Raw genomic sequence first — 20,723 nt, forward strand, 5'->3', positions numbered from 1 at the left:
TTCACAGTGTCTATCACCTTAATACCACACATTTTGGTGGCAGTCTGCAACCTTATTTCAAGCTTCATTTTTTTATGAACCTTCCCATTTATTCATTTGGGAGATTAATTTGTTTTCAAATAACTTTTCAAACTGGACCAATCTATTCTCTCCCTGCAATCATTCTACTTCCATTCTCATTTCTTTCACTATTTTTCTCCAAATCCATTTTTCACAGGATTATTATTTGATAATTATTGTAAACCTGCTTGTCTGACATTCAGAACCTCTTTTCATCTTTATATGCTTCTCTCATTCTTTCAGTCCATCATAAACGATCAATTGAATCATCCTTATAGATTTATATTCATTTTTTTTGCCCCATGTACAAATGAATAAACTTACACTTAAACCACATAGTTAAAACAAGGAGATCTTTTTTCTAAGTAGATGCACATCAAACAATCATCACTTTCATTCATTGGCCAAATAGTTTAATCACTTCTGTACCTTTCATCCTTTTTTCTATTCATCCACCCATATCATCTAGCAAAATATTCCTCCCTCCACAGGATCTAATTCACTCAGCATGCTACACAACTTTCCCCAAACCTGATATTGATTTTTCCATTATTACTGCATTCTAAAACATGATACTAAAACATGTTAGTATCACCAACCAGTGCATTCCTATTTTCATATACCTATTCCTATTTTCATATACAACTGCAACAATCTAGATGACCAATTCTTACTTCCTAACACAGATCTTTGCCCTTTCATTCATAATTAAAATATGTCTTCATACATACGCCACAAGATTAGGCTGCCTTTATTCAGATCTATTATGGCACCTCCCTTTATCTTAGTTTCAAAGACCTGAAATATATCTGGTTTGTTTTATTTGCTTTAATGGTTACTTAATGTTTTCTACCATATACAGTATTTCCCTTAGAGCCTATATTGCAATCCTCCATGTGTCATAGTCATTGCAGATGGGGTCTTAGAATTTGACCTCTTCCTTCTATCATGGCTTTCAAACCAAGACTTTCACATAATCTTTTTTCGTTATATAGATAAATTACACGGTAGGATAACCAAGAGCCAGGTTGGTGTAATGATTAAAGTACTTGCTTAGAAACCAGAAGACCATGATTTCTACTCCCACTTTAGACATGAAGTCAACTGTATGACCTTGAGCCATTCACTTTGTCCCAGTCTTTGGAAGGAGGCAAGGGCAAATCTCTTCTTGCCAAGAAAACTAGGGATTTGTCCAGGCAGTTTCCAGAAGTAAAAAACTGACTCAAAAGCACTCACAGACAAACAAAATGTAGGTTAGTAGCAGAGGTGGCTTTCAGCAGGTTCTGACCAGTTCTGGAGAACTGGTAGCGGAAATGTTGAGTAGTTCAGAGAACCAGTAATAAAAATTCTGACTGGCCCCACCCCGATCTATTCTCTACCTCCCAAGTCCCAGCTGATCAGGAGGAAATGGGGATTTTGCAGTAACCTTCCCCTGGAGTGGGGTGGGAATGGAGATTTTACAGTATCCTCCTCCTGCCACCCCCACCAAGCCACACCCACAGAACTGGTAGTAAAAATTTTGAAACCCACCACTGGTTAGTAGCCTTATTTATACCAGTGCTACATGTAGATTTGTCAGCTAATGATATAGGTAGCAAGATTAGCAAGAATTCTCAAATGAATTATATATTCCTGTTTGTTGCTTTCGTCTATTTTCCTCTTTTTTAGTTGTTGTTGTTTTTACTGAAAAGTTTTAAAAGTTTTACAGATATTTCCCCTTCCCTCTCCCTCCTCCCCTTCCAACCCTCCCCTTCCCCTCCCTCCCCCCCCCCACTTCCCAGAGCAAAATACAGGGTATAACATTTAACAATCATAAGCTAATATAAGCTAATTATCTATAGCCTCCTATCCCCCTCTTGAACTTTTAACTCCCCTTTTACTAAACTAAATTTAAGTACTTTATAAAATCTCATTGATCATTCATAAGCTATTTGAAATTTTTTAGTCCGATATTTGCCTTAAATATAATCAATCCATCTTCTCCATTCTAACATATATTTCTCATTTGAATGGTCCTTTAGATATGCTGAAATTTTCACCATTTCGGCTAAATCTACTACTTTTAATGTCCATTCTTGAATAGTAGGTAAATCTTCCTTCTTCCAGTACTGCGCCACCAAAAGTCTTGCTGCAGTTATTAAGTTCAGAATCAAATTAGTCTCTATAGCCGTACAATCTGTAATTATACCTAACAAAAACAACTGTGGAGTAAACTTTATCCTTTTTTTAAAAATGTTTTGAATAATTCACCATATTTTTATCCAAAATGCTTTAACTTTTTTACAAGTCCACCAAACATGAAAATAGGTAGCATCAACACAATCACATCTCCAACATTTGGATTGTAGGTTTGGGTACATACGAGCTAACTTTTTAGGATCCAATTGCCATCTATAAAACATTTTATAAAAATTTTCTCTCAGATTTTGAGCTTGTGTAAATTTTACATTTCTTACCCAGATCCTTTCCCATGTTTCCATCATTATTGGTTCTTCGAAATTTTGTGCCCATTTTATCATACAATCTTTAACTAACTCTGTCTCCGATCTATTTCTATCAATATATTATACAACCTTTTTATGTGCATTTGACTCTGATCCCTAATTTGTTTTATCAAATTTTCTTCACTTTGTGTAAAACCAATTTTCTGATCTTTTTTCCATCTATTCTGCAGCTGTACATACTGAAACCAGGTTTGAACTGCCCTTTCCTCTCTTAATACATTCAGAGGCTTTAACTGTAGTACATTTCTTTCTGTAATCAGAAGTCTTTTTTAGTTTTGATGTAGGTTATGATTTATAGGGAGCTGAACTGACTGCATCAATTCAGTTTATTGTCAGGTTCACAGTTACAAAAATACTGCAAAAGAACAATGAAGACTAGCTTTGTACTTTATTGTATGTTCAATATGAACATTAAGAATTTACAGTTAGCTTGGATTTATGACAATTTGCTGTTTGTAAAATACTTTTTAGACAAATATGGGGTACCTTATCCTCCGTTGTTTTTCTTGAAGAAGACCTATTGGTGTAAACCAAATAGCCCCTATACTGGTGATGTTCCTACAAACGAACGGAGTCACGGGAGTATCTTCAGTGACAATGCTGAACCTATGCCTCCTGAATTCGATGGGAGAGAAGCCATAAGGTAAGAGACATTGAATCTGGACATTTATTTTACTTTATTTTACTGAGCCTTGGTGGCACAGTGGTTAGAGTCCGGTACTGCAGGCTACTTCTGCTAAATGTCAGCTGTCTGAAATTTGGCAGTTAGAGTCTCACGAGTTGACTCAGCCTTTCATCGTTCCGAGGTGAGTAAAATGAGGACTTAGATTGTTGGGGGCAATGTGCTGACTCTGTAAACCACTTAGAGAGGGCTGTAAAAGGACTGTGGAGTGGTATATAAGTCTAAGTACTATTGCTATTGCTATTGTTATTGCTATTGCTATAGGTTCTGCTCTCAGAGGACATTGGGGGAGATGCATTCATAAGGAGAAAATAATATGCTATAAGAAATACATTTCTGCTGCAACAGGTTTGGCTTTGACTTATGACCATCTGTTCAGCAACCATTCAAAGTTGTGACAGTGCTGAATGAGGGGGACTTATGACTGGTCCTTGCACTTGTGGCTGTTATAACATCTCTGAAGTCACATGATCACAATTTAGCCACTTGGCAACCATTATGATGGTTGCAGCATCTCAAGGTCACATGATTGCCATTTCCACCCTCCCCAATGACTTCTTACAAGCAAAGTCAACAGGAAGCTTGTTGGAGGTTAAAAGTCGCTTGCATTCCCACCACTTTTTCCCCCATCTGCTTGCGCTCTGTAGTGCCAACCCTTGGTTTCCACCTGGTCTGCTTACTTGAAATTCCCTCATCCACATAATGTTATATGAAGTCCTCACTTAATGACCCATATGGTCCTGGTGTTAAGCTTTGCAACCACATCACTTAGCAATGGGCTATGCTAGCCTGAGGACTACCTGCATTGTCTTTATCTTTATATTATATTTTTATATTAATTTTATTATGTCTATTGGACATATACCAGAGGAAAATACATCCCATATCTAATATTTACTATGACATATTAAATGCTAAATTAATATTCTGCTATTTCAAGGTGATATTTTGGGTGATTTTGAAATTTGTATGAAGAATCCCACAATGTACTGACAAATAACTATTTCACTATTTTTAGGTTAAATAACATTAAAAAAAATTATAAAATGAAAAGCACAGAAACAGAAGCTTTGAAAGGTAAGATAACTGCACTTTAGAATATATATTATTGATTCTATAAAATAGGACAGAAATAGCACAAAATATTTGGGAAGCAGGACATTTGTAATATACGTAAATACAATTCTTGAACCTCTAAAGCAGTGGGTCTCAACCTTCCTAATGCCACGACCCTTTAATACAGTTCCTCATGTTGTGGTGACCCCCAACCATAAAATTATTCCTAAAACCATTGAAAATATGTGTTTTCGGATGGTCTTAGGCGACCCCTGTGAAAGGGTCATTCGACCCCCAAAGGGGTCCCAACCCACAGGTTGAGAACCACTGCTCTAAAGTTAGACCACTTTTTAAAAATAAAATGGGTACAACCTACAATGATTGCCTCATAAGATGTTTGGCAAGAAAACAGAGTAAATATATAAAATATTACAAGTCTTGTCTGACCTCACATGGTATCTCAGGGATCAAAATGCCAGCAATTCATGAGATGCAATAAATTGACATGATTTTATTGGGATTTTGGGGACATAGAGGGTATTCCAAACTATTGTGTGACTTGTATGAAAAGGTAGCACCTAACATAGATATTTGTGCTCTCCTTCTTGTAGAGAAAGCTTCCTGAGATGCTTTAAATTTAAGAATTACATTTACCTAACTTTCAAAGATCAGCTTTCTGACCAATCTCCAGGGCTTTTACACCTTCATCTCTACATTCTCCATCAGCTTCCTGGGCACAGGTTGAAAAAGGAACAGCAAATTGATTTTTAATTTCCTCCCATATCTTGATAGGAAGTCCTGAGGGAAACTGGTTGTATGAGTGCCAGCAAAAAGAAAAAAATGACTGGCACTAGAATCGGTAGCAATTATAATTATATATATATTTATTTATTTTATTATAATTATTTTATTGTAGTTATAAAAGCAATTATAAAATTCAGAATTAAAAAAACCTGAAGAACTCGGTGTTTTACTCATAAAATGCAAAACAATGAATTCAAATTTAGGATGGATGGAGAAAAGAAATAACATCCTGTCATGTAAGAATAAGTTTCAGGAAAACATTTGGTTTTAGAACTGCTTAACAAAATAGGATAATTGTACGCAATTGAAAAGTGTTTTAGGATTCCCGCTATTCAGAAGAGGAACTGCATATCCTAAAATAAATCAATGGAGGACACAAATTAAAACAATATTCTTTTTCATTGCTCTGTGACTTGTTTCTTGTCCCTCACAGTCCCTCAGGTTTAGCTGCTTTGCCAAGAACAACATAGATTCTTAATATTGGGGTAGTGCCACAGTTATGTGTGAACAAAGCCAGCATGATTTCTTCTGTTACATGCCTCAATGTATCATTTAATATATACAGCAGATATGGCTTCTTTATATATTAGGATTGTCCTTGGATATTTATGAAGGTCAGATCACTGCAATACTTGGTCATAGCACATCTGGAAAAACTACATTGCTAAACATCCTGAGTGGACTTTCCAAACCATCTGATGGTAAGAATCAAAACTTTAAAATGAATTCAATTGCCAAACAAATCTCAAAGTATGTTTAGAAAAGTGCAGCCCTGTTGGATTTAATCATGGTCCAGTCTAGTCCCATTTTCTGTTTTCCACAATAATCAACTAGGTATCTCAGGGAAAACGACAATAGCCCTTTTCTGCTGTTGTCCTCTAGTGAAGTTTCATTGATAAACTGTTATGACTAAGAGTTTTATTTTCCATGAAGTTGTAAAACCCAATTTTCAAGTTTTCAAAGTTCAGAGTTTCTTTAACATAAGATTATAATTTTGTTATGATTTCCTAGATTTGTGAAACTTCATATATCTGGCAGTAATTATTTTAATTTCTTTACATCAGTTTATAATTTGAACAACACAGATTAGATGTTATAGGCCTAGTTAAATACAGGTAATCCTTGACTTACAACAGTTCATTTAGTGACCGTTCAAAGTTACAACAGCACTGAAAAAAATGACACATGTCCATTTTTCACACTTTTGACTTTTGCAGCATCCCCGTGATCATGTGATTTACATTCGGATGCTTGACAACTTGTTCATATTTATGATGGTTGCAGTGTTCATGTGGTCACCTTTTGTGACCTTTTGACAAGCAAAATCAATGGGGAACTCAGATTCACTTGACAACCATGTTATAAATTAACAACTGCAGTGATTCAGTTAACAACTATGGCAAGAAAAGTCGTAAAATGGGGCAAAACTGACTTAAAAATTTCTCACTTGGCAACATAAATTTTGGGTTCAGTTGTGGTTGTAACTCAAGGACTAACTGTATTATTTTAGTACTGACATGACATTTTAAATTTATATTCCAATATGCAGATTAATATTGATGTCTCTTTGAAAAATGTTTAGCTATTTTCTTCCCAGTAGTCTTTAAAGGAGAGTTAGTTCGATGCATTGGTTTAAGGCACGATAGATATCGGAAGACTGGGACTTGTAGTCTTACCTTAGGCACAAAATCAGGTCAGTGACCATGGGCCAGCCACTCCCTCTCAGCCCTAGGAAGAAGCAAGGGCAAATCATTTCTGAAACATTACCAAGAAAACTGCAAGAAAACCAGTCAAGGAGTCACCAGGAGTTAATCCTGAGTTGAAGCTCTCACCCACTCAGGGTTTTTAAATGCAGCTCCAAGCGTAGCATCCTAGCGTTAGGTGATGAAGGGATGAGTAATGGAAACTGGAGCATACTTCTTCAGGAATGGCTTCATCTTGTGCAGCAGGGAAGCTGGAGAAAGCTTTGCCTCTCCATGGTGTCTTGGAGAACTCCCAGACTGCAGCACAGACCAGCCTCTATGGTATGTGGGGGTGGTAGGGGTGGTACAATCCCCTTTAGTGCTAAGTTAAAAGTAGCTTTAGGAAGACAATCATTAGTACTTATACTATAATGAATTGGATAAACAACAGAAAAAAACCATTTGAAAAGCAGGCTTTTAATTCGTCATACACTAAAGTAATAGCCTATTGAATAGAGTAGAGTAGAGTAGAGTAGAGTAGAGTAGAATAGAATAGAATAGAATAGAATAGAATAGAATAGAATAGAATAGAATAGAAAAGAATAGAATAGAATAGAATAGAACAGAACAGAACAGAACAGAACAGAACAGAACAGAACAGAACAGAATAGAATAGAATAGAATAGAATAGAATTCTTTATTGGCCAAGTGTGATTGGACACATAAGGAATTTGTCTTTGGTGTATATGCTCTCAGTGTACTTAAGGAGAATAAAATACATTCATCAAGAATAAAAAGATACAACACTTAGTGACAGACAAGGTTACGAATAAGCTATCAAATCGTACTAGGAAACAAATAAAAACAATATAAATCGAAAGATACAAGCAACATGTTTATAGTAATAAGTGGGAAGAGATAGATACTAGTAAGGAAGAGAAGAATAATAGTAATACAGTCTTAGTAAATTATTTGACAGTGTTGTGGGAATTAGTTGTTAAGCAGAGCGATGTCATTTGGGAAAAAACTGTCCTTGTGTCTAGTTGTTTTGGTGTGCAGTGCCCTGTAGCGTCTTTTTGAGGGTAGAATTTTTAACAATTTATGTCCAGGATGTGAGAGGTCTGTAGATATTTTCACAGCCCTCTTTTTTACTCATGCAGTATACAGATCTTTATTTAATTATTTATAAATATATTTATAAATATAATTATTTATATAATTTAATTGGAAAATTCTCTATGTAATCTTTTTTACTAATGCTTACAGGTTTTGCATCCATATTCAAGTACAATGTATGTGAAAAGGAACAAATGGAAAAGATTTGGGAAATAAGTGCTATCTGTCCACAATTCAATATTCAGTTTGAATTTTTAACAGTAAAAGAAAACTTAATGACATTTGCTAAAATAAAAGGGATACCATCTAATGCTATAGAAAAAGAGGTAATAATGGATTCAGTTATATTCTGTTGTCCTGCACAGATCGGTGTTGCACTGATGGTTATGTTCTACAGTTTTCCTTTTTAGCTTTTTCCACTGCAGGACATTTCTCCTTTAGATTTGATAACATTATTCTGCTCTGATTGTATTTAGCCAGTCCTTTCTAGAAAACATGGCTTATGCTTTTGAATCAGTAGGACAAATGTGTTGATAACCAACTTAATGGAAAGCACTGGGGAAGTCAGGAGATTCAGACAGTTCAAATGAATATAAAGATTTATTGCAAGCTTTATTACAAGAATCTGACCAACTAACGGTCAAGGAAAAAAAGCGGGAGATAAGAAAGGGATTCAAGATGGGCTCGACTTAGTTCTCTTGTGGGCGTGCAGGGACTAATGACTTATGATGCATTTGACCCCTCCTTCAGGCTCAGCTTCATCATCTCCTACACTTAATTGCTTAACTGCTCAATTTTAAAACCATTTTTTCTGGATGTTATATTTACTGGCTGTCATAAATCTGGTATATTTTTTTAAAAAATTACTCCCATGTCTTTTACTTATACAAATGTTTGGAGCCTACTATGCTTTCCATTTCATTCTTCCAAGTTCTCTCTAAACTACAATATTCATCTGATTTTCCCCATGCTTGCTTATTTCCCTTTGATGAATATTTAAAACTTATTTATTTTATTTACCACCCCAAATTCCACAAAGCACTATTTGAAAAAACCCTGTAATAGACCATTTCTCTACCAATTGAATCATGGTTTGTTAGCCAGTTGATAGGAAGACTGCCAGCAATGAAAATAAGATGAATAAGCCAAAGCTTATTTTTAAACCTTGGGAAAAAAGCCAAGAGAATTCTGAAGTGCAGAATATAATCTGGCTTCTTCAGGAAAAGGATGTGCAAACTATGGCCATGTAAATTTCTGCCTGAACAAGTAGAAAAGATTCAACTTTCAGTGCTTGATATTGATTTACAATGAAATATTACTTACCTGTTGGGAGATCAATACAATGGAAAACATCCAAGCTAAATAGTCAACAAAATTTTATAGTTTTTCAGAAATGAGCAGCAACATAAATAAGATCCAAATATACATTAAAAACTAAATATATAAAATATATGGACATTTCTTTCATTCAGTTATGAGACTGAATTTCTAGGTAAGAAGTGCAAAATAATTGAAATTTATATTTTTTTATAGGTTGAAAAATTGTTGACACTCTTGGACATCAAAGCCATTCAAAATACCCAAGCTAGCCATTTAAGTGGTGGACAAAAACGAAAATTATCTCTTGGGATTACACTTTTAGGAGAACCAAAGGTAAACCCACTATTAGGCAAACAGTCCCATTGTACATATACCATTAAGTATGCTTTATTTGACGAATGCAGTGCTTTCATCCTTACTGATGACTTGCATAGATAGTAATCATGGAAATTCCTAATTCTGATATGGTTTCCCTTTCTTTCAGCTTTAGCTTCTCAACCCCCTTCCTAATATTTTCTTGACTTTTGCAAGTTAAATGAAATTTGCAATAATTTTAATAGAATTATTTTCTATTATAAAAATAAAATCTTCTAAATGTTATTTCAAAAGCCATACAATTTTGCAATATTCTTGTGTCTTCATAATGAGAAACTGTACATCAACAATGAATGCTATGTGCTAATGTTTTAATGTGTTGAATTAAGATATGCAATCAAATGCCTACTGTAGGTATTATTATTAGATGAGCCAACTTCTGGATTGGATCCATATTCTAGACACCAAGTGTGGTCTCTCCTGAATGAACGCAAAGCAGATCGGGTCATTTTATTCACCACCCAATTCATGGATGAAGCTGATATCCTTTCTGGTGAGCAGACCTCATACTGAAGCAGATTAGAATGTGGGAACAGAGATGAACTATAGAAATAGTACTAATTGTAATTTTATTTCTTCAAAGACCATTCTTTCTCCTTCTGTTCTTATCGATTATGTCAGCTGATCCATGTAACTTCTTAAATCCAGTCACATATAGCACTACGCATCAGTCTGCTTCTCCTGTCAATTTCAGGATTTTCATGGATTGCAGCTGTTCCTTTCTCCCCTACTAAGACCATTGAACCTCTTACTCACCTTTTACTTTCAGCAACTTTTTAGATCTGTCAATGTTACTTCCTTTGTTGTTCATTGTATATTTATTGTTCTATCTGCAGATAGAGGGGAATTTATATATTTATGGACTTCTTACTGTCCATCCCTCTCAGATAGATTCAACTCAAAAAGTACTAGAAGACCTTCAAAGTCCCTTCCACCCCTGTGATTCTATTCCCATTCCCATTTCCATGAAATCTCAAATAAAAACATTTGGATGTGGATAGGTAAAAGTTACCATTCTAGCCACTGTTGGCTCATCCTAACTTAAAGGTTCATGCTAGCTTGTCTACTTTTAGTTTGCTCCTTTCTTATGTCAGTAAGAATTAGGTCGAATTCATATGCCAGTCAGTATGAATATTTTATACTAAACCAGTGCTTTATTTTCTGCATTGACTCGACTAAATCTCCAATAACTATATATAGTTTGAATTTGGCATATAGAATTTATTATCAAATGAGATAAACTAAAAAATGCCTTTTGCTCTTTACGTAGACCGGAAAGCTATTATCTCACATGGGAGGCTGCAATGTGTTGGTTCATCCCTGTTCTTGAAGAAAAAATGGGGCATTGGCTATCATTTAAGGTACTACTAATAATATGTTAGTGTTATGGATACATTTTTATTGTAGTTTAAAAGCTTAATATTAATGCTATGCTGGAATATTTAAACCATTCTTTCAGTCCCTCATTTGTTCTTTTCAGGTTTATACCTTGCTTTTCCATTTTGAAATACAAACAATTGAGGCAATTTAGCCAAATGCAAAAACAAATCTCAACAATGGAGAACATTTAAAAGTAACATTTAAAAAACAACAAATAGACAATTTTATAGAATCATATAAAGAATAAAAATAGTGAAATAATAAATATATCTAAAGTTAGTTTGAAATCTTCACCGTGTGCTTGAATAGTAAGCAAAAAAGACACTGAGAAGCACACTTGAAGAATGAGTTTGGAGTTCCTGCTAGCCATATAAATTGAATGTGTGCAGAAATGTGCAAAAAGGCCTCACAAAGGGAACAATTCAAAACAGAGCTCCTCAATTTGATTGGGGGACAAAACTGTCCTGCTATTTATATCATAGCTTTATTTATATAGCCACATTTTGAAAGCTATATAATAAAGTATATATAATAAAGTAGTCTGTATTCTAAGGAGGAAAGAAGGTGCATTAGTGAGGCAATTGTAAACTAGGTTATAGCCTATTTTATTTAAAAATTGTTTTAATTGTAGCAAGTCAGCTCTAGTATCAGCACTGTTGCTTTATGGAAGTTTAGGATGCATGAGATAAGCTGAAATCTGATTTTTAATTAGAAGGATTCATTAAATATTCTGAATAAATTAACTGGACATTGCTCTTGACCTAAATTGTTATTTGATATGAATAGGATGCATACAAATGAGTTTTGTGACTTTGAGAGAATAACATCATTGGTCAAACACCACATTCCTGCTGCAAAAAAATCAGGACAACGTGAAAATGAGCTGAGCTATATCCTGCCCTTACAAAATGTGGATAAGTTTTCAGGTAATTTTCAAACTGTATAAATAAAATGAATTTAACTGCTGTTTCCTAAAGTATCCAAACAGTTGAGATCATATGAAACATGCTTTCCTGGACAACAGAGGAAGGTTGTTTAATATTATTTTCATACCAAACAGGATGAAATTTTGTATTACCCTATGTTCGATCCTTTGAGTTATATATGTATTAAAACATAATAAAAACCATTTAAAAATCAAATTCGTACTTAACATTTCATATGATAACCATATGAAAACAGAGAACCAAATAATTTAATCAACTGCTCTTTAATAAAGAGAATATAAGACACATCTTTCACAGAAAAAAAGCCATTATCATTAAATGACAGTAAAATGAAAAGATCACAATTCTAACTTTGATTAATAAGACATATGAAAATAAAATGCCCTCACCCATATAGCAATACTAATTTGTAGTACATAACCATGCTTTCAATTTATAATATATGGTGAATGCAACATATTTTTTTGTCAGAATATATTTTTGCTCTTTTATCAATTTATATATTATGGTTACAGGGAACAATGTTTTATTTCACTATTAGAGAATTAACATTACAGCATATATATTTATATCATATATATGTTAAAATAATAATAATGACAGATTCCCTAACAATCTAAGGAAGCAATAGAAAAATAGAGTGAATTGACTTGAATTGAATTTTCAAAGGGAGTAAAATGTATTCCATCCCAGGCTCAGTTTAAATTAATATATATCGTCCAAATACTGTACTGTTTTTAGTGATCTACTAATATAAATTTGCTTTGGAAGCAATGAATATATTAAATAATACAATTATTTCAATAGTTTTTCTTTTAAAAATGCCAGCATATTACCTAATGTCCATTTCACAATCCTTTGATGAAATAAGTTTCTGTGCTAAATTAACCAGCATACTTCTTATTAAATTAGGCTGCTTTTTAGATAATCACTGTCCATTAATTAGTAAATAAAATTTTTTGTCTCTTTTTCTGTCCTGCGCAAAATTGTCCCTCTTGCAATTATTTCCAGTTTTTCCAAGATACAGAGTTCTCTTTTGGTTTAGTCCCTTCATAAACAAAGAATAGTATTTTTTTTTAAAAAAATAATGATTCTGTAGGTAGAGTGAAATAAACCAAAGTTCTTAAATGAACGTTGCCTTCATTGGATTGTTTTTATGTTTCTAAAATGATGTTACTTTGGATATATTGATTTAACTTTCTCAATCAGATTATAGCTGGTTTTTTATAGGCTCAGGAGGTAAAAAATTAAAAACAAATCTTAAGAACAGTTCACCTAAATTTTCACTTTCTTTCAATTAAATGAAATTACACAAAATTCCAATGGGTATTTGCCCCTTTTCTTTAAGTTGAAAGGATATATCAATTTGGTATGTGTTTTCCCTTGCCCAACACATAGATTTGTTCAATGATATGGATCATCAGACAAACCTAGGGCTCATTAATTATGGAGTTACCATGACGACTCTGGAAGATGTCTTCTTGAGGCTAGAAGGAAATGAAAATATAAAGGAAGAAGGTAAAGTATTGTTTTCAATATTGTATTATTTTCAGACTTCCTTCTGAGAAAACTGTGTTTGGCGGGATTTTCCTTGTTTTCGTCTATCATTTCTGAAGACCCAAAGGAAGGTGCTAGACTGATCTTTTGGTAACAGGGGATATAGCCAACGGGAAGAATAGGACGTGAGAAGAAGAAAGAGCAAGCATGGATAAACAAGAAGATTTTCCCTCAGCTGAAATAAAAATATTGTTTTTACTTTTAAAATGGTTTTAGATTATGGAATTCTCCATGGAGGGGAAGCGGCAGGAAAGGATGAAACGGAACAGGATCAGCTGTTGCTCTCAGACACGGGAAAGGTGACCGTGAAAGGCACAGAGCTCTGGAGACAACAAGTTTGTGCCATTGCAAGAATGCACTTTCTAAACCTCAAGAGAGAGCGCAAAATCTGGGGAGCATTGTGAGTGCCCTTTTTAAAAAACAATTTATCAATTTTATCTTTAATACAAAAAGACTAGTATGGAAGATTAGATCATAGCAAGGGTGAAATCCAGCAGTTTCTGACAGGTTCTGGAGAACCGGCAGTGGAAATTTTGAGTAGTTCAGACAACCGGCAAATACCACCTCTGGCTGGCCGCAGAGTGGGGTGGGAATGGAGATTTTGCAATATCCTTCCCCCAGAAGTGGGGCGAGAATGGGGATTTTGCAGTATCTTTCCCCTGGAGTGGGGTGGGAATGGAGATTTTGCAGTATTCTTCCCCTGCCACACCCACCAAGCCACGCCCACAGAACCAGTAGTAAAAAAATTTGGATTACACCACTGGATCATAGACTGTGATCATAGAGTAAATTTGCCTCTGTTAACCTTGAATAAGCTAAAGAAAAAACAGGTTTTAGTAACACTTCAAAGTTGCAAACCTATAGTGTTTAGGAACAAAATTCAAGAGAACATAATGATATTTCACATTTCTCCTTCCAAGTTTGGAAGGAAAAAAATGATCTCAGATAGGGGACACTAATTCAATAATTCCAGCTACATCATTTCCCTTGCTATGCTTCCAAACTACCCCAGTACTTATTCTACCCAAGCCTAGAGCTGGCATATTTATATTGCTTCTTCTTGCTCGTCAGGGAAGGAAATCATTTAAAGCAAATCCAGCAGCTAGGAGTGAGACAAGATCATTCAGTTCTGCCAAAATCAGAAATTTCAATAGTTTCAGCATTCAATCTTTCCATGACAACAGACCAGTTCCTGTCCATGCCTTATGTTAGTTGTTTCTCTTTTTTTTTTTCAATTTAGAAAAGTATATTTTGTGTTAGTATAAAATAATTTCAAAACCTCCGAAGTATCGTAGTAGCACTTGGGTAGATAATATTATTTTGAGATTTTGAAAATATAGTATTTATTCTATAGATGTAGGTAGTCCTTGACTTACAACGGTTCATTTAGTGACCGTTCAAAGTTACAACATCATTGAAAAAAGTGACAGGATCATTTTTCACACTTATAACCATGGCAGCATCCCCCATGGTCACATGATCAAATTTAGACAGTTGGCAATGGACTCAATTTATGAGGGTTGCACTGTCTCGGGATCATGTGATCATCTTTTATGAACTTCTGACAAGAAAAGTCAATGATTAAATCAGATTGACTTAACAAATGTGTAACTATCTTAACAACTGCCATGATTCATTTAACAACAGCGGCAAGAAAGGTTGTAAAATGGGCAAAACTTAACAAATGTCTCACTTAACAACATACATTTTGGGCTCAATTGTGGTCGTAAGTCAAAGACTAATTGTACTTAATTATGAATAGAATATTCATTCAATGAAGTTCCCCAGGAGATTACTGCAGTGTAAATAGGTCTGACCAAAGTAATGTTTAGGATTAGTTTACTGCAGGAGTGTCAAACTCAAGGTCCATGGGCCGGATCCGGCCTGTGATATGGCCGGATCCAGTCCACATGGCTATCCTGGAAACAGTAAGGGTCCGGCCTGGGTTGCTTCAGTCCGACCCATCCTATCCCAGCAGGCGCGCATGTGCACAGGAGGAGGCAGTCGCATGCATACAAGGCCCATCCCATGCCATCCTGGCAGGCGCATGTGTGTACAGGAGGTGGGTGCACACAAGCATGCTGGGATGAGGTGGGGCGGGTCTGTGATCCTGTGTGCTCGCCGCTTCCTGTGCACATGCACGCCCACTGGGCTGAGCTAAGCTGAACCGAGCTGAAGCAATGAGGACTGATCCCTTACCATTTCCAGGATAGTCGCAGTTACCCGGCTTTCAGATTTGTGTGTGGGGGGAGGGCAGCAGGGACTCTGCAGCTGGTCCTCCAAGAAACGGGCATGGGGGCGGCAGCACCAGCACCAGCAGCAGGCAGAGTCAGGGGAGAGGTATGTGATGCGCACCACCAAATGTGCCTGCTCCATCCATCCCATATGGCTGGGACAGGGCAGGTGGCTGTCTGGCATGTCCAGCAGGCCGGACCATGTGCCTCTCCTCTGCGCCTCTGCCTCCGGCTACTGCCACCACCACGGGCCAAGACATGGTGAGGCAGGGGGTGGGGCAGCTGCTGCCAGACACCATCAGCCAACCTACTCTGTCCCATCTGTTTTGCTTATGTTTGGAGAGCAGGTCACTGCTGGTCATCTCCTCGACCTCCTCATAGGTCTTGCCCTTGGCCTGCACATGGAGCACGTTCCTTTCGCACACCCAATGCACCTTGCCACCACCGAGGCTGCCAGCAGCTCACAGAGGTCCATTAGACCATTGCTCTCACAGCCCGGAGCACAAGGCTCACCCAGCCTGAAGGAGGCAAAGTGCCATGTAGAGATGATAAAGCATGTCCATTCCCAGCAGGCAAAAGGTGGCTATGTGAGTGGGGAAAGCTGGATCCCCATTGTCGCTATGGCTGCCCAAGCCCAGCCAGGATCACATGCCACCCCCTCCATCTCTGCTGGGGCCTGGGCAACCAGGGTGCCAATGGGGATCTGGCTTTCCCCATTACGGTGGCTGTTTTTTGCCTCCTGGGCCTGGGTGTGTTTTATCATCTCTACTCAACCTTTCTAGCTGGCCCCTTCACCTCCTTCTGGCTGGGCAGGTTTGCTGAGCGGCAGCAGAGTTGCCACCCAGGAGCTGGCAGGGGTAGAGACCCCCAATGACTCGCTTCCTTCATCGGGGTTGCTCGGCAGGGAGAGTCAAGCCCTACCCTGCGAGGCAGCAGCTCCAGAGTGCTTTCGGGGTACTACCCGACTGATGCAGCTCCTTCAAATGGAGCCCCTGAGGCTGCAGTCCCTTCCCTGAACTGAAGGCAGCCTTCTGTCTAGCAGTCCCCTCACTGCATCTCCGTTCTGAGTTGAGGGTTGCAGCCAAATTCCCTGGTTAGCTGGCATCCCCGGAAGGCGCTGCTCAGCCGTGACACCGGGTAAGTGGTGGGGCGGCTCAGGGGTAACAGGACTTCCCTCTGCATGAGCGGACAAGTCAGCAGGGTGCTACCCAAACCAGTGCATGGGGCTCAAAGGCCCTCTTCCTCCAGCCTTGGGACAGGTGTTGCTTCCTACCCCCCTCTGCCACGCTTCAGGGAAGCCTGGCCAGGTGCCACGTGTTGGATCTGATAGTGGGCAGGTAGGTGGCTGCACCCTCCCCTGCTTGCTGCCATGGCAAAGCGCCCCTCTCATGCACCCGGTGAACCTCAGCACCACTGTGGGCCACTGCAGTTGGGTACATGAGGGGAAAACACTCCACACGCAGGCCAAGGGCAAAACCCATGAAGGGGTCAAAGAAAAGATGACCAGTGGTGACCTGCTCTCCAACTGCAAGCCAAAACAGATAGTGGGATGGAGTAAGCATGTCCAGTGGTCCACATCACATTCCTCCCCCCACCTCTGCTTGCTGATTGGACAGCTAGCCTGGTGCTGGCAATGGGCTCCAGAGCAGCAGCATATGCCAGCTGAGGGATCAGCAGGCTGTGTCTACAGCCAGAAACCATTCCACCCGCATACAAAGGGCAGCAAGCACATGATGGCCAATATAGCTGCCCAGCTTTAGCTGTCCTGCCCTGTGCTCGCCTCACCTCATCCTGCAGGACGAGCCTCCCACCCAGTGCCCCACCTACCAGAGACCCCTGGATTCCCCCCCCACAACCCTGCCTGGCCCCCACAGGCAGCACTCATGTCAAGTGGACCACGCCACCTGGCCACGCCCAGTCAGTCATGAGTACCCTGGTCAGGTCCCTTCCCCACCCCCCGGCCCACAGAAGACAACCACAATGCTGATCCGGCCCTCAATAAAATTGAGTTTGACACCCCTTGTTTACTGCTTCCTTCTATATGCAGATCATAGACAAGTAGGAAATATCTACTTTCCTTTCTACTTCCACAAAGCTACTTTGCTTCTTAAAACATATTAAAACTTTGATATAAATAAGAGTCTGTATGGAAGATTGAAGTTGCTCTCCAGTCCTTCAAGAATTTTTACTTCATTAATTATCAAATGCTTTTGCTCTATACTGCCTAATTTTATAAATGTAATAGAATGGAAATGATCAAACACCACTTTTCTCCTATGCTCAATCAATATTTCATTATCCTAGGATACTACTTGCTGGAGTTATGTTAGCACCTTATATTATCCAACTTATAATCTACTCTCTTTGGTTGAATCTTCAATATGAAGAGATTCATCCTGGGCTTTATTTTGAGCCAGGGAAACAGTTTTTCAAAGGGACATCAGGACTTCTGGTTCTTAACAATACAGGTAAGAAGGCAAAACAGAATTTGAGACATTGACATGATATTCCTAATGAGGGATAATTCAGCTGGCTCCTAAATTGCCTTGAGAACTTTCTCCTGAACACGAGCTGAAGAATAAATTCAGAGCTTTGTGAGACAGTTGGTGCCTTACTGATTCTTTATAGCTAGCTTCAGAATGCAGGAGAAAGACCTATCAGAATTCTAAGCTGAACCATCTCTGTTCAAATGCATTGCTAAATAATATCAGTTTTAAGAACTTTGGGCACAGTCTTATTTTAAAATGATCTGATTGGAAAAAATCAGGATTAAAGACAAGTGGGTTTTGCTGGGAAATCCTACTCCTTTCTACCAGCCAAAGAGACAAAAGGGAAAAAAGACAGAGAAGGGATTTAGGTGAAAAAAAGTTGAGTTCTTCAGGAAGATACCTGAAACAACGTTAACTCAGGTACAGCACAATAAATCTAAAAAGAGATTCCCTCCGATTCCTCACCCATTCCTTTTCTGAGCTAGGACACATTTAGATCCAAAACAGTTTCAACCATGTTTTAGCAATTTAGAATTCAACAGTTTGTTAGCTAATAATACCTACAATGAATAAATACCAAAATTTATGAGTTTCAAATTGGAAATCTCTCCCTTTAGTGTTGGTTTACAAAACACAAATAATAAAAAGAGGAGCAGGAAATGGGTATAGTGCAGTGACGGATTGGTTCAATCAGCAAATTATGCAATCTCTTATTCTTAAAGGCATTCGGAAACCAGCATATCATTCATAAAATATTATATTAAACAATATGGCCAATTGAATAGCAACTAGAAAACCTCTCTAAAATTGTTCCTTCTAAAGTGGTAGCTCTTCTTATAATAATTGGCACCCTCAGCATATTTAAGTTTCTAGAGACAATACCTGCTGAATTATATTATCGTAAAGTCAGTATGTAAGAAATATACCTTTATATAAGCTTCATTAAGGGGGATTACGCTGGCTGAGAAATTTCACTCAGCAATGTTTGGAGGCCATGGTTTCCCATTCTAATGGCAGGTAAATATAAAATTTAATTTAAATTCTGTAGTGCTCATTGCTTGGATGCTTTCTTCTTTGTTTATCCTGCAAATTCATTTTATCTTTTTTTCCACCCCAGGGGGACAAATTGATAATTTTATCCAGGCACTGAAAAGTCAAAACATCTTGATGGATGTCATCTCTGGTAACATAGTCAGTGACCAACTGGTTCACAATGGGGCCATAAAAGTAGACCTTGAAAACAAGGTAACTATAAATTCTTTTCCTCCTTTTTGAGAATGGACCAAGGAATCTAATATGACTGTCTGAGTATATTCAAGAAAGCACTGTGATACTTTAGTGGAGTCATAATAACAGAAAAGGGGGGGGGGAGACTACTTCTTCATCTAGAATCTAAAATGGATCCCAAATCCTACAGCAGGAGTATCAAATTCAAGGACCATGGCTCCCAATTCTGGCCCGCGGGGTGCTTAAATCTGGTCCGCAGGGCCAGCCTGGAAATAGCAAAGGACCAGCTTGTGGTGCCTCTGCCAGCCAAAATGGGATGTGGGGGAGCCACATGTGGCCCGTTTTTGGCCTGGACATCCTCCTGAAACACTTTTCCGGGCAAAATGGAGTGCGGGGTTGGCGTGTGCCCCCACACAGTCCGTTTTTTTGCCTGGATAGCCTACTGCAACACTTTGGCAGCCAAAGCAGGGCATGGGGGTGGCCCCCTGCACCTGTTTTAGACAGCAAAGTGTTTCAGGAGGCTGTCCAGGCCAAAAACAGGCCACACATGCCCCCCCCCATGTCCCATTTTCCAGGCCAAAAACAGGCTGTGCCTGGGGGGGCATGCCCCATTTTGGCTGGCAAAGTGTTGCAGGAGACCATCCAGCCAAAAACAGGCCAAGTGCAGCCTCCTGCGCCCTGTTTTGGCCAGCAAAGTGCTGCAGGAGGTGTCCATCCCATTTCCCTCTCCCCATCCCCAGCCAGCCCACAGAGGAGAACTACAATGCTGATCTGGCCATCCAAGAAATCCAGTTTGACATCTTTGTCCTATAGAGTTGCTAAAGAAACAGTAACTTCTCATCAAAAGGAATAGAGATATATAGTATTTCTACTAGGGGTACAAATGACATTGTATAGATGCAAAGAAGAATATCATGTGGAAAATTATAGTTTTTTTAATATGATGAATTTTTATTTTACTATGTTAAGAATGTGGATTTTTTTTTTAATGATCAAGACTTTTAGTTTCCATTCTAAAAAAATAATTTAAAACTCTATTAAATTTCTAATGACATTTCTGTGGGGTGGCTGTGTTCTGCTTTAATGGATGGTCATATCTAAGAAATAGCATACATATATCAGAGGTCCACACATATGGTCCACAGTGAAAGGCCAGAGTAGCTGCTAAACTGAAACTTTTAATATGCCATAAGAAGAAAAGTATAAAATATGCCTGGAATAATCATACTGTTACTAATTTTGTCCTGGTCCTGCCCATTTCTTTGTTATGATCCCACATACTTTGGGAGG

The 20,723-nt window shown here is 38.0% G+C and overlaps 1 protein-coding gene across 1 annotated transcript in view; it reads left to right on the forward strand.

Annotated features, from left to right (window-relative positions):
* Positions 1-20,723, forward strand: part of LOC148115377 (ABC-type organic anion transporter ABCA8-like) — a 68,512-nt gene that overhangs the window by 20,855 nt on the left and 26,934 nt on the right. The window contains exons 10-21 of the mRNA XM_087887028.1: positions 3,036-3,207; positions 4,265-4,323; positions 5,697-5,807; positions 8,055-8,230; positions 9,438-9,557; positions 9,954-10,092; positions 10,870-10,960; positions 11,766-11,905; positions 13,325-13,444; positions 13,700-13,883; positions 18,022-18,185; positions 19,324-19,451. Coding sequence (XP_087743154.1) covers positions 3,036-3,207; positions 4,265-4,323; positions 5,697-5,807; positions 8,055-8,230; positions 9,438-9,557; positions 9,954-10,092; positions 10,870-10,960; positions 11,766-11,905; positions 13,325-13,444; positions 13,700-13,883; positions 18,022-18,185; positions 19,324-19,451 — 1,604 coding nt within the window. The remainder of the gene's footprint in view (positions 1-3,035; positions 3,208-4,264; positions 4,324-5,696; positions 5,808-8,054; positions 8,231-9,437; positions 9,558-9,953; positions 10,093-10,869; positions 10,961-11,765; positions 11,906-13,324; positions 13,445-13,699; positions 13,884-18,021; positions 18,186-19,323; positions 19,452-20,723) is intronic.

Source organism: Pantherophis guttatus, chromosome 2 (genome assembly GCF_059756535.1).
Source record: "Pantherophis guttatus breed Tessera chromosome 2, ASM5975653v1, whole genome shotgun sequence".
Classification (NCBI taxonomy): domain Eukaryota; kingdom Metazoa; phylum Chordata; class Lepidosauria; order Squamata; family Colubridae; genus Pantherophis; species Pantherophis guttatus.